The sequence below is a fragment of the Panulirus ornatus genome, chromosome 23 (genome assembly GCF_036320965.1).
Source record: "Panulirus ornatus isolate Po-2019 chromosome 23, ASM3632096v1, whole genome shotgun sequence".
NCBI lineage: Eukaryota > Metazoa > Arthropoda > Malacostraca > Decapoda > Palinuridae > Panulirus > Panulirus ornatus.
Genome location: NC_092246.1, coordinates 6,908,831 through 6,930,839, shown reverse-complemented (window position 1 = coordinate 6,930,839; position 22,009 = coordinate 6,908,831). Strand labels below are relative to the sequence as shown.

Genomic DNA, 22,009 nt, shown 5'->3' with positions numbered 1-22,009 from the left:
TCGTAGAAGGCGACTAAAGGGGACGGGAGCGGGGGGCTAGAAACCCTCCCCTCCTTGTATTTTAACTTTCTAAAAGAGGAAACAGAAGAAGGAGTCACGCGGGGAGTGCTCATCTTCCTCGAAGGCTCAGATTGGGGTGTCTAAATGTGTGTGGATGTAACCAAGATGAGAAAAAAGGAGAGATAGGTAGTATGTTTGAGGAAAGGAACCTGGATGTTTTGGCTCTGAGTGAAACAAAGCTCAAAGGTAAAGGGGAAGAGTGGTTTGGGAATGTCTGGGAGTAAAGTCAGGGGTTAGTGAGAGGACAAGAGCAAGGGAAGGAGTAGCACTACTTCTGAAACAGGAGTGGTGGGAGTATGTGATAGAGTGTAAGAAAGTAAACTCTAGATTAATATGGGTAAAACTGAAAGTGGATGGAGAGAGATGGGTGATTATTGGTGCATATGCACCTGGGCATGAGAAGAAAAATCATGAGAGGCAAGTGTTTTGGGAGCAGCTGAGTGAGTGTGTTTGTAGTTTTGATGCACGAGACCGGGTTATAGTGATGGGTGATTTGAATGCAAAGGTGAGTAATGTGGCAGTTGAGGGAATAATTGGTGTACATGGGGTGTTCATTGTTGTAAATGGAAAGGGTGAAGAGCTTGTTGATTTATGTGCTGAAAAAGGACTGGTGATTGGGAATACCTGGTTTAAAAAGAGAGATATACATAAGTATACATATGTAAGTAGGAGAGATGGCCAGAGAGCATTATTGGATTACATGTTAATTGATAGGCGCGCGAAAGAGAGACTTTTGGATATTAATGCACTGAGAGGTGCAACTGGAGGGATGTCTGATCCTTATCTTGTGGAGGCGAAGGTGAAGATTTGTAGAGGTTTTCAGAAAAGAAGAGAGAATGTCGGGATGAACAGAGTGATGAGAGAAAGTGAGCTTGGGAAGGAGACTTGTGTGAGGAAGTACCACGAGAGACTGAGTACAGAATGGAAAAAGGTGAGAACAAAGGAGGTAAGGGGAGTGGGGGAGGAATGGGATGTATTTAGGGAAGCAGTGATGGCTTTCGCAAAAGATGCTTTTGGCATGAGAAGCGTGGGAGGTGGGCAGATAAGAAAGGACAGTGAGTGGTGGGATGAAGAAGTAAGATTATTAGTGAAAGAGAAGAGAGAGGCATTTGGACGATTTTTGCAGGGAAATAGTGCAAATGAATGTGGAGATGTATAAAAGAAAGAGGCAGGAGGTCAAGAGAAGGGTGCAAGAGGTGAAAAAGAGGGCAAATGAGAGTTGGGGTGAGAGAGTATCATTAAATTTTAGGGAGAATAAAAATATGTTTTGGAAGGAGGTAAATAAAGTGCGTAAGACAAGGGAACAAATAGGAACGTCTGTGAAGGGGCTTATGGGGAGGTGATAACAAGTAGTGGTGATGTGAGAAGGAGACGGAGTGAGTATTTTGAAGTTTTGTTGAATGTGTTTGATGATAGAGTGGCAGATATAGGGTGTTTTGGTCAAGGTGGTGTGCAAAGTGAGAGGGTTAGGGAGAATGGTTTGGTAAACAGAGAAAAGGTAGTAAAAGTTTTGTGGAAGATGAAAGCTGGCAAAGCAGCGGGTTTGGATGGTATTGCAGTGGAATGTATTAAAAAAGGGGGTGACTGTATTGTTGACTGGTTGTTAGGTTATGTAATGTATGTATGACTCATGGTGAGGTGCCTGAGGATTGGCGGAATGCTTGCATAGAGCCATTGTTCAAAGGCAAAGGGGATAAAGGTGAGTGCTCAAATTACAGAGTTATAAGTTTGTTGAGTATTCCTGGGAAATTATGTGGGAGGGTATTGATTGAGAGGGTGAAGGCATGTACAGAGCATCAGATTGGGGAAGAGCAGTGTGGTTTCAGAAGTGGTAGAGGATGTGTGGATCAGGTGTTTGCTTTGAAGAATGTATGTGAGAAATACTTAGAAAAGCAAATGGATTTGTATGTAGCATTTATGGATCTGGAGATGACATATGATAAAGTTGATAGAGATGCTCTGTGGAAGGTATTAAGAATATATGGTGTGGGAGGCAAGTTGTTAGAAGCTGTGAAAAGTTTTTATCGAGGATGTAAGGCATGTGTACGTGTAGAAAGAGAGGAAAGTGATTGGTTCTCAGTGAATGTTGGTTTGCGTCAGGGATGTGTGATGTCTCCATGGTTGTGTAATTTGTTTATGGATGGGGTTGTTAGGGAGGTGAATGCAAGAGTTTTGGAGAGAGGGGCAAGTATGCAGTCTGTTGTGGATGAAAGAGCTTGGGAAGTGAGTCAGTTGTTGTTCGCTGATGATACAGTGCTGGTGGCTGATCCGGGTGAGAAACTGCAGAAGCTGGTGACTGAGTTTGGTAAAGTGTGTGAAAAAAGAAAGCTGAGAGTAAATGTGAATAAGAGCAAGGTTATTAGGACAAGTCATTTGGGAGGTAAGTTTAAATGGAGAAAAACTGGAGGAAGTGAAATGTTTTAGATATCTGGGAGTGGATTTGGCAGCGGATGGAACCATGGAAGCGGAAGTGAATCATAGGGTGGGGGAGGGGATGAAAGTTATGGGAGTGTTGAAAAATGTGTGGAAGTCAAGAACGTTATCTTGAAAAGCAAAAATGGGTATGTTTGAAGGAATAGTGGTTCCACCAATGTTATATAGTTGCGAGGCATGGGCTATAGATGGAGTTGTATGGAGGAGGGTGATGTGCTGGAAATAAGATGTTTGAGGAAAATATGTGGTGTGAGGTGGTTTGATTGAGTAAGTAATGAAAGGGTAAGAGAGATGTGTGGTAATAAAAAGAGATAGCAGAGATAATGAGGGAGGAATGATTGACAAAGAGGATATGTGTGTCAGAGGTGGAGGGAATGAGGAGAAGTGGGAGACCAAATTTGAGGTGGAAAGATAGAGTGAAAAAGATTCTTAGTGATTGGGGCCTGAACATGCAGGAGGGTGAAAGGCATGCAAGGAATAGAATGAATTGGAACAATGTGGTATTCCGGGGTCGACATGCTGTCAATGGATTGAACCAGGGCATGTGAAGCGTCTGGGGTAACCCATGGAAAGTTTTGTGGGGCCTGAATGTGGAAAGGGAGCTGCGGTTTTGGTGCATTATACATGACAGCTAGAGACTGAGTGTGAACGAATGAGGCCTTTGTTGTCTTTTCCTAGCGCTACCTCGCGCACATGCGGGGGGAGGGGTTGTCATTTCATGTGTGGCGGGGTCATGACGGGAATGAATAAGGGTAGACTATGAATTATGTGCATGTGTATATATGTATATGTCTGTGTGTTTGTATATATATGGATACGTTGAGATGTATAGGTATGTGTATGTGCGTGTGTGGACGTGTATGTATATACATGTGTGTGTGGGTGGGTTGGGCCATTCTTTCGTTTGTTTCCTTGCGCTACTTCACTAACGTGGGAGACAGTGATAAAGTATAACAAAAAATAAAGGAGAAACTTACAGTTGAGGAAACACAGAAAAATTTTATTAAATGAGGTAGATATAGACAGTCCATAACTAAATATACTAAGTTGGGCCAAGCAAGACCATGATTATTCAGGTGTAGAGTTGGGGTCAGGTTGGGCTCACCTGATTCTCCCTGACCTTCGAAATCCAGGACCGGATGGGTCAGCGACATGTTCCCTCTGCCCTGAAATGGCAGACTTGGTAGCTTGTGGCAATTCAGTGATGTGTCCCACCTTTCCAGAAAATAGCATTAGGTCTATGTTGTATTGGCAGGCCATGAGAGAGCTGTATGGTGGTGGTCATTTTTGCTTGGATGTTGATGACATGTGCTTTCCCCCTCCTTGCATGTTAAGGCCCTGATTGCTCAAATCTTTTAAACTCCATTCTCCTGTCTCCAATTTGGTCTCCCTGTTCTCTTTGTTCCCTCCACTTCTGAGACAGATGTGTAAATGAGAGTTGAGTGAGCTAGCATCAGTAAATTTTAGGGAGAATATGAGGATGTCTTGGTAGTGAGAGACTTATGGAGAGTAGTTTAGTAAGATTGAAAAGATGGTGAAAGCCTTATGCAAGATGAAATATGGCAGTTGAATTTATTTAGAAAGGGAAGACTTTTGATTTGTTGGTTAAGATTTTCATTGTATTATTCGGAGTTGAAGGGACGGAGTGAAAAAAGATTTTCAGTGATCGGTGGTTGAGGGAGCAGAAGAGGGCGTGTAGAAATAGTGCGGACATATGGAATAAATGAGTAAGGAAAGGTTGATAAAGAGGATATATGTGTCAAAGGTGGAGGGAACAAGGCAAATCAGGAGACCAAATTGGAGGTGGAAGGATGAAGGAAAAGATATTTTAAGTGATCGAGGCCTGAACATACAGGAGGGTGAGACTTGTGCAAGGAATAGAGTGAATTGGAACGAGATGGTATATAGGGATCAATGTGCTGTGAATGGACTGAACCATAGAAAGTTCTGTGAGGCCTGTATGTGGATAGGGAGCTGTGGTTTCAGGGCATTACACATAACAGCCAGAGACTGCCTGTGAACAAATGTGGCCTTTTTTTTTTTTTGTCTTTTCCTGGCGCTACCATGCTGAAGCAGGGGGTGATGATGCTGTTTCCTATGGAGCAGAGTAGTGCTGGGCATGGATGAAGACAAGTAGGTATGAATATGTAAATGTGCATATATGTATATGTATGTATATGTGCGTGTATTTATAAGTGTGTGTATCTGAGTGGATGGGTCTTTCTTCGTCTATTGCTTAATGCTACTTGGCTGTGGAAGGCAAGAACATTATCTCGGAAAGAAAAATGGGTATGTTTGAAGGAATAGTGGATCCAGCAACGTTATACGGTTGCGAGGCATGGGCTTAAGATAGAGTTGTGCGCAGGAGGGAGGATGTGTTGGAAATGAGATATTTGAGGACAAAATGTGGTGTGAGGTGGTTTGATTGAGTAAGTAATGAAAGGGTAAGAGAAATGTGTGGTAATAAAAAGAGTGTGGTTGAGAGAGCAGAAGAGGGTGTATGAAATGGTTTGGTCACATGGAGAGAATGAGTGAGGAAATATTGACAAAGAGGATATACGTGTCAGAGGGGGAGGGAACGAGGAGAAGTGAGGGACCAAATTGGAGGTGGAAGGATGGAGTGAAAAAGATTTTGAGTGATCGGGGCCTGAACATGCAGGAGGGTGAAAGGCGGGCAAGGAATAGAGTGAATTGGATCGATGTGGTATACCGGGGTTGACGTGCTGTCAGTGGATTGAATCAGGGCATGTGAAGCGTCTGGGGTAAACCATGGAAAGTTGTGTGGGGCCTGGATGTGGAAAGGGAGCTGTGGTTTCGGGCATTATTGCATGACAGCTAGAGACTGAGTGTGAACGAATGGCGCTTTTGTTGTCTTTTCTTAGCGCTACCTCACAGACATGAGGGGGGAGGGGGATGGTATTCCATGTGTGGCGAGGTGGCGATGGGAATGAATAAAGGCAGACAGTGTGAATTGTGTGCATTGCATGGGTATATATGTATGTGTCTGTGTGTATATATATGTGTACATTGAGATGTATAGGTATGTATATATGCGTTTGTGGACGTGTAATAATGATAAAAATTTTATATTTATATTTATTTTGCTTTGTTGCTGTCTCCCGCGTTTGCGAGGTAGCACAAGGAAACAGACGAAAGAAATGGCCCAACCCACCCCCATACACATGTATATACATACACGTCCACACACGCAAATATACATACCTATACATCTCAATGTACACATATATATACACACACAGACACATACATATATACCCATGCACACAATTCACACTGTCTGCCTTTATTCATTCCCATCGCCACCTCGCCACACATGGAATACCATCCCCCTCCCCCCTCATGTGTGCGAGGTAGCGCTAGGAAAAGACAACAAAGGCCCCATTCGTTCACACTCAGTCTCTAGCTGTCATGCAATAATGCCCGAAACCACAGCTCCCTTTCCACATCCAGGCCCCACACAACTTTCCATAGTTTACCCCAGACGCTTCACATGCCCTGATTCAATCCACCGACAGCACGTCAACCCCGGTATACCACATCGATCCAATTCACTCTATTCCTTGCCCGCCTTTCACCCTCCTGCATGTTCAGGCCCCGATCACTCAAAATCTTTTTCACTCCATCTTTCCACCTCCAATTTGGTCTCCCACTTCTCCTCGTTCCCTCCACCTCCGACACATATATCCTCTTGGTCAATCTTTCCTCACTCATTCTCTCCATGTGCCCAAACCATTTCATAACACCCTCTTCTGCTCTCTCAACCATGCTCTTTTTATTTCCACACATCTCTCTTACCCTTACATTACTTACTTGATCAAACCACCTCACACCACACATTGTCCTCAAACATCTCATTTCCAGCACATCCACCCTCCTGCGCAAAACTCTATCCATAGCCCACGCCTCGCAACCATACAACATTGTTGGAACCACTATTCCTTCAAACATACCCATTTTTGCTTTCCGAGATAATGTTCTCGACTTCCACACATTCTTCAAGGCTCCCAGGATTTTCGCCCCCTCCCCCACCCTGTGATTCACTTCTGCTTCCATGGTTCCATCCACTGCCAGATCCACTCCCAGATATCTAAAACACTTTACTTCCTCCAGTTTTTCTCCATTCAAACTTACCTCCCAGTTGACTTGACCCTCAATCCTACTGTACCTAATAACCTTGCTCTTATTCACATATACTCTTAACTTTCTTCTTTCACACACTTTACCAAACTCAGTCACCAGCTTCTGCAGTTTCTCACATGAATCAGCCACCAGCGCTGTATCATCAGCGAACAACAACTGACTCACTTCCCAAGCTCTCTCATCCACAACAGACTTCATACTTGCCCCTCTTTCCAAAACTCTTGCATTCACCTCCCTAACAACCCCATCCATAAACAAATTAAACAACCATGGAGACATCAGACACCCCTGCCGCAACCCTACATTTACTGAGAACCAATCACTTTCCTCTCTTCCTACACGTACACATGCCTTACATCCTCGATAAAAACTTTTCACTGCTTCTAACAACTTGCCTCCCACACCATATATATATATATATATATATATTTCTTTTTTCTTTCATACTATTCGCTATTTCCCGCGTTAGCGAGGTAGCGTTAAGAACAGAGAACTGGGCCTTTGAGGGAATATATATAGATATACACACACATATACACACACACACATATTTGAGTATAATTGCGGCACGGGTGCATGATGTCTCCGTGGTTGTTTAATTTCTTTATGGATGGGGTTGTTAGGGAGGTGAATGCAAGAGTTTTAGAGAGGGGCAAGGGATAGGGGAGAAAGAATACCTTCCATGTATTCCCAGCGTGTTGTAAAAGGCAACTAAAAGTGGAGGATGCTGGGCGCTGGAAATCCTCCCCTCCAGTTTGTACTTTTTCAAAAGGAGGAACAGAGAAGGAGGCCAAGTGAGGATTTTCCCTCTTAGGCTCAGCCCTCTTTTTTTTTTTTTTTATGCTACCTTGCTAATGCTATTGTCTTGATGGTAGTTGCGTCATGGGCATGGAAGGTTTTGGGATTTGTTGAAATGGGGTTTGCAATGTTTTAGAAATGGGTGATGTCTAGAGCGTAAGCAGGAGAGTGCAACTCGTGTCTATCTGGGGTGTGTGGTTTCTAATGGGTGTTCATCTGGTGGGATGGAATTTAAAACTTATTGAGGAGTTTGGTTGTATAGCATTTGCTGGTTTATTTTGTGTGTGTGTGTTTCGTCAGTGTTATTTTTTAGGGGTGGTGGGGTCTTTTAGTAGAGGTTACTGAAGTGTGACGTGGGGTTAAGCTTTTTATTTGTACTTGGGGGTTGGTGGTTTGTTAATCTTGGAGTGAAATGCATTGCTTCCCCAGTTTTGTAATGTGATCTCCTGAGGACATGCTTTCAGTATGCTAATGCTGAGGTGTAATTACAAAACTTGCATCAAAAAGGATAAGTTGTTTGTAAAACCTTTTGCCACACTGTTTTGTGTAATATGTATGTAGGTTGTGACAAGCACCAGAGATATTACTCTGCATGAGACTGTAGTATCAAGTTTTATTCTTCCAGGTTAATTTTTTAACGACTAACTGCTCTGCAGTGATATCTAGCTTAAGTATGGAATTTCTTCCCATTTTTTTGGGGGGGACATATAAGTTGTTGCTAATCTATTTGAATATTGAAACAAGTCTGCTTTATAAATGAATAATGAATATGGTACAGAAAAATACTTCTGTATCTGCTAATTGTAGTTGAGTTGACGTATTTAAATTTGCTTTCAAACTTTCAAGTTTGAAAGTAAATTGTTTCAGGTGCCTTTAGGAATGATTGGAAAGTTAGATCTGTCTGATAGGCACAGATTAGGTACTCTTTAAGGTGCTGTAGTCTTTGAATGCAAAATAAAAGAAGGTGGACACACTGGAAAATTAAATCCTGAGAGCAGTGTGTGATAAGGCAGTGATTAGATGATGATATAAGAGTGAGATATTGTTGTATGAGCAGTTTGATTGACATAGCCAACCTGGGCAAACCAAAATGGTTTTGGCCTATGGAGAGGATGAGCAAAGAAAGACTGAATAGTAGGATCTATGTATTAGAAATAGATGGAAGGAAGGAGTGAAGGAGGCTGTGGAAAGTCGAGACCTGAACATTCAGGAATTGAAGAGTCATGGATGGGATAGGTTAAATTACATTTGATGTGATGTATTGGGGACAGTATCCTGCAAAGGGCTGAATTGAGGCATACAAAGAATTCAGTCTAAACCATGGAGTAGTTTTTTTAGCTTGCCTGTGGATGGTAAGCACTGGTTTCAGTATTTATACATGAACACTGTAGTGTATGTCTGCAAATATAGCTTTTGTTCATTTGTTTTTGACTAACTTGGTAAGGTGGGATATGCAAAAAGGTGTAAAATGAATATGTTATTTGCTAACAATAAGTAAGTTAATGAGGTACAGTAGTGGGTTGAGATAGGACTGTTCAAATGGGGAGGAATTGGATTGCTTTGAATATCTTAATGTATCAGTGGATAGAACTGTGGAGCTGAAGTAAATCACAGAGCAAAGGTTTTGGGTACATTTAAGAGTAAAGGAGACTTTGAGTTATCAAGTGTCTGAACATTCAGGAGGTTGAGAGGTGTGTGTTGGATAGAAAGAATTGAACTGATGTGGTCCACTGTGGGCAGTTAGCTGTGATTAGACTGAATTAGGGAGTACAAAGTGGTCAGGGTAAACCAGAGAAAAATCAAAGAGGATTGTCTGTGGATGATGCTCACTGGTTACAGTATATTTTTATACATGATAACTAGATACTGAATGCTGAATGCTGCTGGCTGAAAGAGGTATTAAAGGCAGTTATGGGTAAGAAAAAAAAAATCACTGATAATATTCATGAGTGAGGACTTAAACCATTAAAAAGAGTTTCAATTTCTTTTGATTGTCTGTCGACGTTTAGTATTGCCGTCTTGAAATTATTAGGGGTGATAAGTCAATGAGAATTATATATTAACGTAGAAATACATCATGATTACAAATGCTGGTCAGTCATTCAGGTGTAATTGATTTTAGGTTACTCTTTTCAGTAATAGAAGAGGGGTTCTTTCTATATCTGGCAATAAAACTCTAAATTTATACTGGATAGAGAAAAATTGTTCACCCATAAATGATATAGAAATTCACTCATCTTAATCAATAAACAGCTAAACTCATTATTTATTTGTAGAAAATGCATTTGAATATCAGAAAGCAATATATTATACCTGTATCTAAAATAATAAGTTAAGGATGCTTTTGGGAAGTGACGAATTTTTAATGAAAAATGAAAGTAATTTTTGCCAGGGTTCTTAATTTTTTGATGTGTAAATTACAGTAATGACAACACAGAATACAGTATGATGTACATTTCAAATTATTGATATTTATATTTCATCCTTAAACTATGAAGCCCCCAAACTGAGGGATGTCCCAATATGGGGTTTGCAAAAATGATAATAGAAATAGATAACTTTGGCATCAGTTGATAGAAGATATTGAGAAAATCGAGCAAACTTATTTGGTGCTGTACAGATGTTTAAAGTTTGTGAATATGCTGATGATCCACTAGCTGTGTTATCACTGCTGACATGACATATTGTATTATCACCTCAGCCCTTTATAACCAACACCCTTAATTTACATAACTCACACATTTTTTTTTTTTTTTTTTTCATACTATCTGCCATTTCCCGCGACAGCGAGGTAGCGTTAAGAACAGAGGACTGGGCCTTTGAGGAAATATCCTCACCTGGCCCTCTTCTCTGTTCCTTCTTTCGGAAAATTAAAAAAAAAAACATATATATATGTTTTCATTTTTATGATAATAACATGCCTCTTACTTATGGAGATTCCTTATAACACAGTATCCAGTGAATTATAAATAATGATAACATGATATATTTCACTGCACACACAGTAGGTTTTTGCACAGTATGACATTTACATGATTCTCAGTTACATTCCTTATTCATTACATTTTGATTATATAATTTTCAGCCTTTTTCTTTTGTACATCATTGCCTCACAACAATTTTGCCACATGACAGTGTCCCTAATTAGACACTGTTCTTAATGAACTTTTGGAAAAGAGTGGATAGGGTTTTGTTTTGTCCACAATGCACTTTTCAAACCTCTCTGCTTCTTTCTTACTTGGCCTTTTATATCTTTCTTACATTGGCTGATGGCAATATCTTTTACATCCCCTTAGTACTTCCCCGATCTTTTTCACTTTATGACATTTCCTGTTGAACAATATCACTTTTCATTTTACATGTATTTGTGCATCTGAGCATGAAGGGAAGGAAGAAAGAAATCGGGAAGACTTTTCAGTAAGATTAGTATTTTCAGTATGAGCGATGAAGAGCACTTGCATATCAGTGATTTTTGTTTTTTCTCCAAGTATGTCAGCATTTTATTCTTGGAAGGGTATTTATTTTTTGATTTTTTATGATTGCTGAAAGTATGCCAAAAGTTAAACAGGTTTCTGCATAAGGTCATAAGGCCACAAAAAAAAAAAAAATTTGTGTGTTGTAGATAAATGCATATTAAAAAGGAATTTGATGAATGGTTTCCTCTTACTGTATTGAGTATTTCTGTTTATGAATGGACATAAAATTATTTTTGTCATATAAAACCAACATGATTGAGTGGTCTTTAGATGTATCATATTCCATGATATTGAACCGCAAGGTATATTTAGGGATGTATTTGATGTCTGTATGTACCATGCTCATAAGAATATAAACTTTATATTCGTATTGTATCATACTTTTTTATAGGTTTATCATCCTTAAACTTTCTTTACATAACTACACTACTTTGGATCACTGTTGTCGTAGGGCATAATGATCTTGTAAAGTTGATCTTCATAGATTTGTTTACTATATGTAGATGGCTAAACTTCATGACTGTTCAAGATAAGGAATTATTTAATGAAACTGTCATGTGTTCGAATCCCGTACATCAAACTATGTTACTAATGCTGTTTCCCTAGTAAAAGCTTTCAGCATTTCTAATCCCCAGTAATCCATTGTTAACATTATATTTGAATCTTTTTTTTTCCTAGATGGGTATGTTTTAGCTCGTAGAGGTACTTTTTGTTACATTTGGAGGCAAAACAGTCCTGTACTGTTCGTTGATAGAACAGTTTCAGATTCCTTTTTTCAATTTTATGTGCACAAATTAGTACATGTATTAGCCTTTGCTCAGTATATGGCACATGATAGGTAGCCTGTGTTAGCATCATAGTAACAGTATTGTAATGACCGTGGTTGTGGCATGTGGTTGGCCAGGCGGTTGAGGCAGCTGGAGAGCCGCATGTTACAGTTGGTGCAGCCGTTGCCGGCCTCTCTCACCCGCCAGCTGAGCACCTCCAGCAACCCATGGTAACCTAGGCGTGTGCCATGTTCACCAGCCACACTAATCCCTTTTTGTGTTAAAGTGTTTGGTCAGCAGCTGATGTATCAGCAGACCATTGTTTAGTTCTTACCTACCAGTAGTTTACTGTAGCTTATGGCAGCAACAATGGCATTTTCACCAAATCATTTAGTGTTTCATAACAGGGCAATGAGACCTTTCACAGACCTGCTTGCAGTAGTGACATCTGTCATTCATGCCACAGCAGTACACTGCTTAATTCAGTTTTGATTGCATTCAAAAACTCTTTTCAAAGTTTAAGATTTGATAGTTTCACTTAGATTCAACCCTCATTTCTGTATTGGTATTTTTTGTATTTGTACATACTAATATAATCTGAGTGTTTTAGTTAATATTTTAGTTACTACTTTAATGTTTATTGTCAGTCAGCACCTGAAGCTCTTTGTGATTGTTTTAGCATATATGGTTTGTCTGTCGTGTTGAGGCATAACTACATGGCAATGTTTTATACATTTTGGTTAACTTGTATAGCATGATTGAATTAGTTTATACCATTTTATAAAGCTCTCCAGATTTATCGTTTATTAAGCAGATTTGTAGATATTATGAACTTAAAATTACATCTTGTAAACCTTAGTAACCTCATGCTCAGGGAGAATGCAGCTTATATGGGTTGTTGTGGCCTTTCCAAATATCTTATGTGCACTTTTATGTCTATAATCTTAAGTTCAGAATTATTGTGATGCACTACATTCACTATCAGTATACAGTAAAAGTATTATTATCGTGGTGCTTGTCATACCAGGTAATTTAATAGTTTTTATGTAGTTGCAGTAGATTTTAATATAATAAAGAATAATGACATGACCGTTATCTCTAATTTGGCCTTCCACAGAACTGATCGTCGCAGCAAGCTGATCTCAGGACCCACTAATTTTAATCACATAAGTCATATGGGTCCAGGAGACAGTATAGAGATCCAGCGCTTAGTTGACTTGCCCTCTCGACTCAGCACTACTGCTGACCAACGCACACAACAAACACAGTCTATCCATAGGGTGAGTTCATGTTTTTGCAACAACAGATTTTCCTTTACCATTGCTTAACTTAGGGTGAATGTTTTGATAATGGAAGTGATTTGATGTAATGAGACCCAAATCATAACTATACATGCTGACCTCATATATCCTTAGATTGATTCAACCTGCTATAGGCCCTTTCCTGCATGGGGCTAGTGGCACTAGACATGAACAAAGTATTCTAAACCATGTTCTGACACCCACTCAAAGTGGTTGGCTAGTTTCAAAGCTGGCTGACATAGCAGTCATTCACAGTGGCTCCACTTCTAAAGCTTTTTTAAACTCTACAATGAATTCCCTAGGGAGCAGTCTTCACTCCAACTCTTCAATCTCTTTCAACATGACATTCCATTACCTCAAGCAAACCACATGAAGTTTATGATGATGACCTCATCATAACACCCTAACACCATGTTAGCAATCTTTCCTCACTCATTCTCTCCATGTGTCTGAGCCATTTCAACACATCCTCCTCTGCTCTCTCAACCATGCTCTTTTTATTACCATTCATCTCTCTTACCCTTTCGTTACTTACTCGATCAAACCACTGCACATGACATATTGTCCTCAAACATTTCATTTCCAACACTTCCACCCTCCTCTGCACAGCACTATCTGTAGCCCATGCCTCAGCCATATAAGATTGTTGGAACCACTATTCCTTCAAACATACTTATTTTGCTCTCCAAGATAATGTTCTCGCCTTCCACACATTCTTCAACGCTCCCAGAACCTTTGTCCCTTCCCCCACCCTGTGACTCACTCCTGCTTCCATGGTTCCAATCTGCTGCCAAATCCACTCCCAGATATCTGAAACACTTTACTTCCTCAATTTTTTCTCCATTCATACTTACCTCCTAATTAACTTGTCTCTCAACTCTACTGAACCTAATGACCTTGCTCTTATTCACATTTACTCTCAACTTTCTTCTTTCATCCACTTTACCAAACTCAGTCACCAACTTCTGGAGTTTCTCACCCGAATCAGCCACCAGCACTGTATCATCAGCGAACAACAACTGACTCACTTCCCAAGCCCTCTCATCCGGTACAGACTGCATACTTGCCCCTCTCTCCAAAACTCTTGCATTTACCTCCCCAAGCACCCTATCCATAAATAAATTAAGCAACCATAGAGACATCACGCATCCCTGCCGCAAACCGACATTTACCGGGAACCAATCACTTTCCTTTCTTCCTTCTAGTATGCATGCCTTACATCCTTGGTAAAAAATTTCACTGCTTCTAGCAGCTTATCTCGCACTCCATATACTTTTAAAACTTTCCACAAAGCATCTCTGTCAACCCTCTCATATGCCTTCTCCAGATCCATAAATGCTACATACATATCCGTCTGTTTTTCTAAGTATTTCTCACATACATTCTTCAAAGCAAACACCTGATCCACACATCCTCTACCACTTCTGAAACCACACTGCTCTTCCTCAGTCTGATGCTCTATACATGCCTTTACCCTCTCAATCAATACCCTCCCATATAGTTTCCCAGGAATACTCAATAAACTTATGACTCTGTAATTTGAGCACTCACCTTTATCTTTATCCCTTTTGCCTTTATACAATGGCACTATGTATGCATTCTGCCAATCCTCAGGCACTTCACCATGATCCATCTGGTCAACAACACAGTCACCCCCTTTTCTAATAAATTCCATTGCAGTACCATCCTGACCCACCTCCTTGCTGGCTTTCATCTTCCGCAAAGGTTTCACTTCCTCTTGTTTGTTTACCAAACCATTATCCCTGACCCTCTCACTTTGCACACCACCCCAACCAAAACACCCTATATCTGCCACTCTATCCTCAAACATTCAACAAACCTTCAAAATACTCACTCCATCTCCTTCTCACTTCATCACTACTTGTTATTACCTCCCCATTTGCCCCCTTCACCGATGTTCCCGTTTGTTCTCTTGTCTTACTTTATTTTCCTTCTTCCAAAACATCTTATTCTCCTTAGAATTTAATGATACTCTCTCATTCCAACTCTCATTTGCCTTCTTTTTTACCTCTTGCGCCTTTCTCTTGACCTCCTGCCTCATTCTTTTTTACATCTCCCAGTCATATGCACTACTTCCCTATAAAAATTGTCCAAACGTCTCTCTCTTCTCTTTCACTAACAATCTTACTTCTTCATCCCACCTCCCACCTTTCTCATGCCACTTGCATCTTTTGTGCAAACCATCACTGCTTCCTTAATTACATCCCATTCCTCCCCCACTCCCCTTACGTCATTTGCTCTCACCTTTTGCCATTCCGCACTCGATTTCTCCTGGTACTTCTTCACACAAGTCTCCTTTCCAATCACACTTACTCTCACCACTCTCTTCTCCTCAACATCTTTCTTCATTTCTGAAAACCTCTACAACTATTCACCTTCACCTTATCTAAATTGGTTTAGAATTGGTTTGCATTATTTGGCTTGTGTTATTTGAAAGCATTAGGATGTATCTTATTCCTCAAAAAATGAATTGCATGAAGAATGCTTTGTGAACATGTAAGTGACAGACATTTTGTTATTACACATTTTAGTAGTCTTTTGTGTTCATATGTGTTTTTGATATTTCCTTTGTGTAACTGAGTGTTATCAGTTAAGTACAAACTAATTTGGATTTCACGTAACCTTTAATAGGGTCTTTGAAAATCATAATTACGGAACCCAAACTAATAAGCTCATATAATATAGGAAGAGGAATGCATATCTAACTCAAAAAAGCCATTTTATTGAAAAGGTAATTTTATCGAGGATGTAAGGCATGTGTACGTGTAGGAAGAGAGGAAAGTGATTGGTTCTCAGTGAATGTAGGTTTGTGGCAGAGGTGTGTGATGTCTCCATGGTTGTTTAATTTGTTTATGGATGGGGTTGTTAGGGAGGTGAATGCAAGAGTTTTGGAAAGAGGAGCAAGAATGAAGTCTGTTGTGGATAAGAGAGCTTGGGAAGTGAGTCAGTTGTTGTTCGCTGACGATACAGCGCTGGTGGCTGATTCATGTGAGAAACTGCAGAAGCTGGTGACTGAGTTTGGTAAAGTGTGTGAAAGAAGAAAGTTAAGAGTAAATGTGAATAAGAGCAAGGTTATTAGGTGCAGTAGGGTTGAGGGTCAAGTCAATTGGGAGGTAAGTTTGAATGGAGAAAAACTGGAGGAAGTAAAGTGTTTTAGATATCTGGGAGTGGATCTGGCAGTGGATGGAACCATGGAAGCGGAAGTGAATCATAGGGTGGGGGAGGGGGCGAAAATCCTGGGAGCCTTGAAGAATGTGTGGAAGTCGAGAACATTATCTCGGAAAGCAAAAATGGGTATGTTTGAAGGAATAGTGGTTCCAGCAATGTTGTATGGTTGCAAGGCGTGGGCTATGGATAGAGTTGTGCGCAGGAGGGTGGATGTGCTGGAAATGAGATGTTTGAGGACAATGTGTGGTGTGAGGTGGTTTGATCGAGTAAGTAATGTAAGGGTAAGAGAGATGTGTGGAAATAAAAAGAGCGTGGTTGAGAGAGCAGAAGAGGGTGTTTTGAAATGGTTTGGGCACACGGAGAGAATGAGTGAGGAAAGATTGACCAAGAGGATATATGTGTCAGAGGTGGAGGGAACGAGGAGAAGTGGGAGACCAAATTGGAGGTGGAAAGATGGAGTGAAAAAGATTTTGAGTGATCGGGGCCTGAACATGCAAGAGGGTGAAAGGCGGGCAAGGAATAGAGTGAATTGGATCGATGTGGTATACTGGGGTTGACGTGCTGTCAGTGGATTGAATCAAGGCATGTGAAGCGTCTGGGGTAAACCATGGAAAGCTGTGTGGGGCCTGGATGTGGAAGGGGAGCTGTGGTTTCGGGCATTATTGCATGACAGCTGGAGACTGAGTGTGAACGAATGGGGCCTTTGTTGTCGTTTCCTAGCGCTACCCCGCACACATGAAGGGGGAGGGGGATGGTATTCCATGTGTGGCGAGGTGGCGATGGGAATGAATAAAGGCAGACAGTGTGAATTGTGTGCATGGGTATATATGTATGTGTCTGTGTGTGTATATATATGTGTACGTTGAGATGTATAGGTATGTATATTTGCGTGTGTGGACGTGTGTGTATATACATGTGTATGGGGGTGGGTTGGGCCATTTCTTTCATCTGTTTCCTTGCGCTACCTCGCAAACGCGGGAGACAGCGACAAAGCAAAATAAATATAAATGATAAATAATTTTGTAAGCTAGGAAGGCAAAGATATACCTCATCTATACTGCTGCACTGATTGTATCCTTGAGCTTCTTTTCAGAAGAGTACATTTATTAGTCAGAAAGGATGATTTATGTAAGTGGTGCCAACACGTGGAGGGAGTGGTTGTTTTATACTAGCTGGAGACTAATCTCCCATTGCATGATTGGATGAAGCTAATTGTTAAATTTTTAAGAATTCCTTGGATGTAGATGTCTTGCAAGCTTAAGCCAAGCAAGTCAAAGCTATATTCTTACTATTTCATTAAGTCTTAACAAAGGAAGGCCTTTTAGATTAAACATACTTTTTATGACCCCAATCCCATTCATACTTAGTTGACTTTTTTATTTTTTAGTAAGGAAGTACATGCAAATTTATTTAACTTGTCTGTTCACACTAGGTACGCAGTATGCTTCAAACAAGTGGAAAGTTAGCCCCACCAAGATTACCACAGGGACCTGATCCTCCTCGCCGCTCTTTCAGTCATCAACCTCTGCCACAGCCTCATTATTCCAACGTTCACAATGGTTAGTTTCTTGCCTTTCACGTGAAAATTCATTAGTTTTTCTAACAATCAAATGTCTATTCACTTGTTTTTTGTATGATTAATTGTATGTTAAGATTTTTCTTTTGTTTATGATTTTATTTAAGATATAGAAATTAAGGCAGATATTGATAGAGTAGTAAATGTAAACAAAAATAATAAGAAATGAAAGGAAGTAAGGATATGATAGAGATACATTATATCAGTTATAAAGTGTTATCATAGTCAGATAATATGTGTTAATATTGGTTTCTTTGAAGTAAAACAGTAAGTCAGGTCTATGGAGGAATCTGTAAAAATGTAACTTTTGAAAAGAAATAAAGAGGACAAAAGCTAGAGGAGTAATAGGTTGACAATTATTGTGTTTTCCCAGTTGCCCCTATTGGTTTGTGGTAGGTGGCTTTATTACCAGGCACCCAATTCTCTGAAGTTTATATTTCTTTGTTTATTCAAAATTTTACTCTATGATAAAGTGTTTTTATAGCAGCTCCATAGCTGTATGTTGCTTGTTTATCCTGATGAGGGTTAGTTTTCATTAAGTTTTGTCTAATTAGTCTTCCCTAGCTTGCACCATTGGTGATTTTCCCATTATTGATATTTGAGCATCATTAGTGTTTTGATATAACCATGCTAGTATGTAGTTTTGATTTTTTGTTCTTTGAATTGTCACTGTATTTTTGTCCCATTGTGAGTTAGTGCTTTGGATTTGAAAATCAAGAAATTTGGTGTTTTCAGCTTGTCAGAAGCAGCTGCATCAGTAATTCAGTGTGTTCCATCAAGGAGCTTCCTGATTTGTTGTTCTTGCTTCCTTTTTTCACTGGGCTTTTATACATATTTTTTCTTTTTTGTCTGTTGCTGGACCTTTTATACTTTGCAGAAGTATATTTCAAATACAAGGGGTTGGGAGTCTTTACTGCTCTGCTGATAGCAGATTGGGTTCTGTTTTTATCATTCTTTTATTTTCAGCTAATAGAAATTTTTTTAGGAGATGCAGTAAAACCTGTGTTAAGCAAAATTTTGGTGGTTCAATTTTTTTTAGATATATGAAGTGATTTGGAAATTTTAATGTTTTAAAATATTTTACTTAGAGGATATTATTATATTTTTATTATACATAATCGCTGTTTCCCACATCAGTGAGGTAGCACCAGGAAACAGATGAAGAAAGGCCCATCCATTCATATACACATATATGGACATAAATGCCTATACGCGCACATATACATACGTGGTGGGAAGGATCACAATTTTCCGTGTGATCAAGATATTCCTATGAGTCCACGGGGAAAACGAAACCCGATAAGTTTCATTTTCCCCGTGGACTCATAGGAATAAACATACATATACATATCAACATAGTTTTACTTACTTATCCTTTTACTTAATACTTAGTCGCTGTCTCCCACGTTAGCGAGGTAGCGCAAGGAAACAAAGGAAAGAATGGCCCAACCCACCCGCATACACATGTATATACATAAACGGCCTCACATACCTGTACATTTCAACGTATACATATACATACACAGACATATATGTGCACTTGTACATGTCCATACTTGCTACCTTCATCTATTCCCTTCGCCACCCCACCACACATGAAATGGCACTCCCCCTCCCCCCATGTGTGTGTCATGTTTGTTCACTTTCAGTCTCTAGCTGTCATGCAATGCACCGAAACCACAGCTCCCTTTCCACTTCCAGGCCCCACAAAACTTTCCTTGGTTTACCCCAGATGCTTCACATGCCTTGGTTCAATCCATTGACAGCATGTTGACCCCGGCATACCACATCATTCCAATTCACTCTATTCCTGGCATGCCTTTCTCCCTCCTGTATGTTTCAGGTTGACGTGCTGTCAATGGATTGACCCAGGGCCTGTGAAGTGTTTGGGGTAAACCATGGAAAGTTTAGTGGGGCCTGGCTGTGGAAAGGGAGCTGTGGTTTCGGTGCATTATACATGACAGCTAGAGATTGAGTGTTAACGAATGTGGCCTTTGTTGTCTTTTCCTAGCTCTACCTCACACACGTGTGGGGGGAGGGGGGTGTCATTTCATGTGTGGCAGGGTGGCGACAGGAATGAATGAAGGCAGCAAGTATGAATTATGTACATGTGTATATGTTTGTGTATGTATATATATTTATACTTTGAAATGCATAGGTATGTATGTGTGCGTGTGGGGACGTTTATGTATATACATATGTATGTAGGTGGGTTGGGCTATTCTTTCGTCTGTTTCCTTGCGCTACCTCGCTAATGCGGGAGACAGCGACAAGGTAATTATATATATTATAACTATTTACTTATTATACTTAACTGACGTCTCCTGCATTAACGAGGTAGCGCAAGGAGACAGACGAGCAATGGTCCAACCCACCCACATACACATGTATATACATAAACACCCACACATGTACATATACATACACATACATTCCAACATATTCATACATATACATACACAGGCATATACATGTATACACATGTACATATCCATACTTGCGGCCTTCATGGGCTGTAGATAGGGTTGTGTAGAGGAGGGTGAGTGTGTTGGAAATGAAATGTTCGAGGACAGTATATGGTGTGAGGTATTTTGACCGAGTAAGTAATGTAAGGGTAAGAGATGTGTGAAAATAAAAATCACACAGCCCTGCCTCATATCTGCATGTATTTGAAAACTTTTGCTCCTCAATAGAAGGCCTTCACACCATCCGACAGTTATCTGCCTACCCTATATATCCTTAAAACATCCCATAAAGCATTCCACTCAACTCTTGTCATATGCTTTCTCTGGATCCATAAAAGCTGGATACAACTTCTTACCTTTGGTTAAATGCTCTTCCATGATCATCTTTACTACAAAAATCTTATCCACACATCCCCTACCTTTCCTAGAATCCCCTTGCTCTTTACTTATTCCGCATTCAGTTATTTCCATCACTATCATTTAACATTCTTGCATGCACTTTCCTGGTATGTTTAACAGACTTATTCCCTTATAATTGCTACATACTTCCTTAGCACCTTTTCCTTTGAATAAAGGAACAATGATAGCTTTCACGCAATCCTCAGGCACAACCTTCTGTTTCCATGCTAAATTCCATATCAGATGCTTCCACTCTATCACGCTTTCTCCTCAATACTTCTGCATTTCAGCCAGAATCCCATCCACTCTAGGTGCCTTTCCTACCTTCAGCCTCATCATTGCCCTTCTTACCTCCCTTTTTTCTATAGGCCCTTGCACTTGTATCTTTTTCCTTCCATCCTCCATATCCGTGCTCGTAACATCTGCTGCCACTGCTTCTCCCACATTCATCGGCTCTTCAAAATACTCTTTCCATCTTTTTTTCATTTTCTCCTTTTGATTCAGCATCTCCCCTTCCTTACTTCTCACATTAACATTTCCACTCTTGCCTCCACCTCTCCTTTTCACCATTTTCCAGTATAGTTTATCCTGAAACTTTTCACTCAACTTCCTTCCAAAATCTTCATCTACTCTTCCTTTGCTTTCCTCTATCAGCTTCTTAACATTCTGCTTACATATTTTGGATTATTCCCTCCTCTTCTGAACTTCCACGAGCATATTCCTGTCTAACAGTTTACCATATGCAATTTTCTTCTCTTCCACAGCATTTCTAATCTCTTCTGTCTACCATGCATTGCCCTTTTTATTCTTATATCTCATTATGTTGTAACCAACTACTGATTTTACAACCTTTAATAGTATTTCTTCAAACATTTTGAACACCTCATCCGCACATGACTGCATCCCTATATTCACTGAACTTCCATCTAAGCTTTCAGTTACCTTCCCTTCATACTCTTCCCAGCATTTTTTTCTGATTCATCTTCTCACTTGTCAACACTTTTACCTCTATATTCTTCCTTACACCATACCTCCACTTCTCCCTGATCCTCATTCCCATAAGAACTGTGAAATGGTCAGAGTATATAAAGAACCCTCTTTCAATTCTAGCATCTAGCATGGCCTTTCTTAATCTTTCATCTATTGCCACATAGTCAGTTAAAAGATTTTTGCTCCTCTCTTCCATTAATCCTCCTCCATGTATGTCTGTGAATCATCTTGTCCTGAAAGAAAGGTGTAGCAAGGAATAAATCCCTCTCAGCACAAGTATCCTTAAGAAAACTTCCATTCTCATTTACTCCAGGCACTCCCAATTTACCAGCTGTCTTACCAATTTTATCATGTCCCCTTTTCACATTCATGTCACCCAAAACAGCCATGCTTC

The 22,009-nt window shown here is 40.1% G+C and overlaps 1 protein-coding gene across 11 annotated transcripts in view; it reads left to right on the top strand.

Annotated features, from left to right (window-relative positions):
* The window catches only part of gek (serine/threonine-protein kinase gek), a 266,032-nt gene that overhangs the window by 226,237 nt on the left and 17,786 nt on the right, over nucleotides 1-22,009 (top strand). For 10 of the 11 annotated variants that reach the window (XR_011714432.1, XM_071676518.1, XM_071676526.1 and 7 more), the window contains 2 exons: nucleotides 12,813-12,975; nucleotides 17,618-17,744. Coding sequence is in view for 9 of the 11 variants with exons in the window: in XM_071676518.1 (XP_071532619.1) it covers nucleotides 12,813-12,975; nucleotides 17,618-17,744 (290 nt within the window). In the remaining 2 variants the exon portion in view is untranslated. Of the gene's footprint in view, nucleotides 1-11,832; nucleotides 11,926-12,812; nucleotides 12,976-17,617; nucleotides 17,745-22,009 lie in introns of all 11 variants that reach the window. The other variant, XR_011714433.1, reaches the window with a different exon arrangement.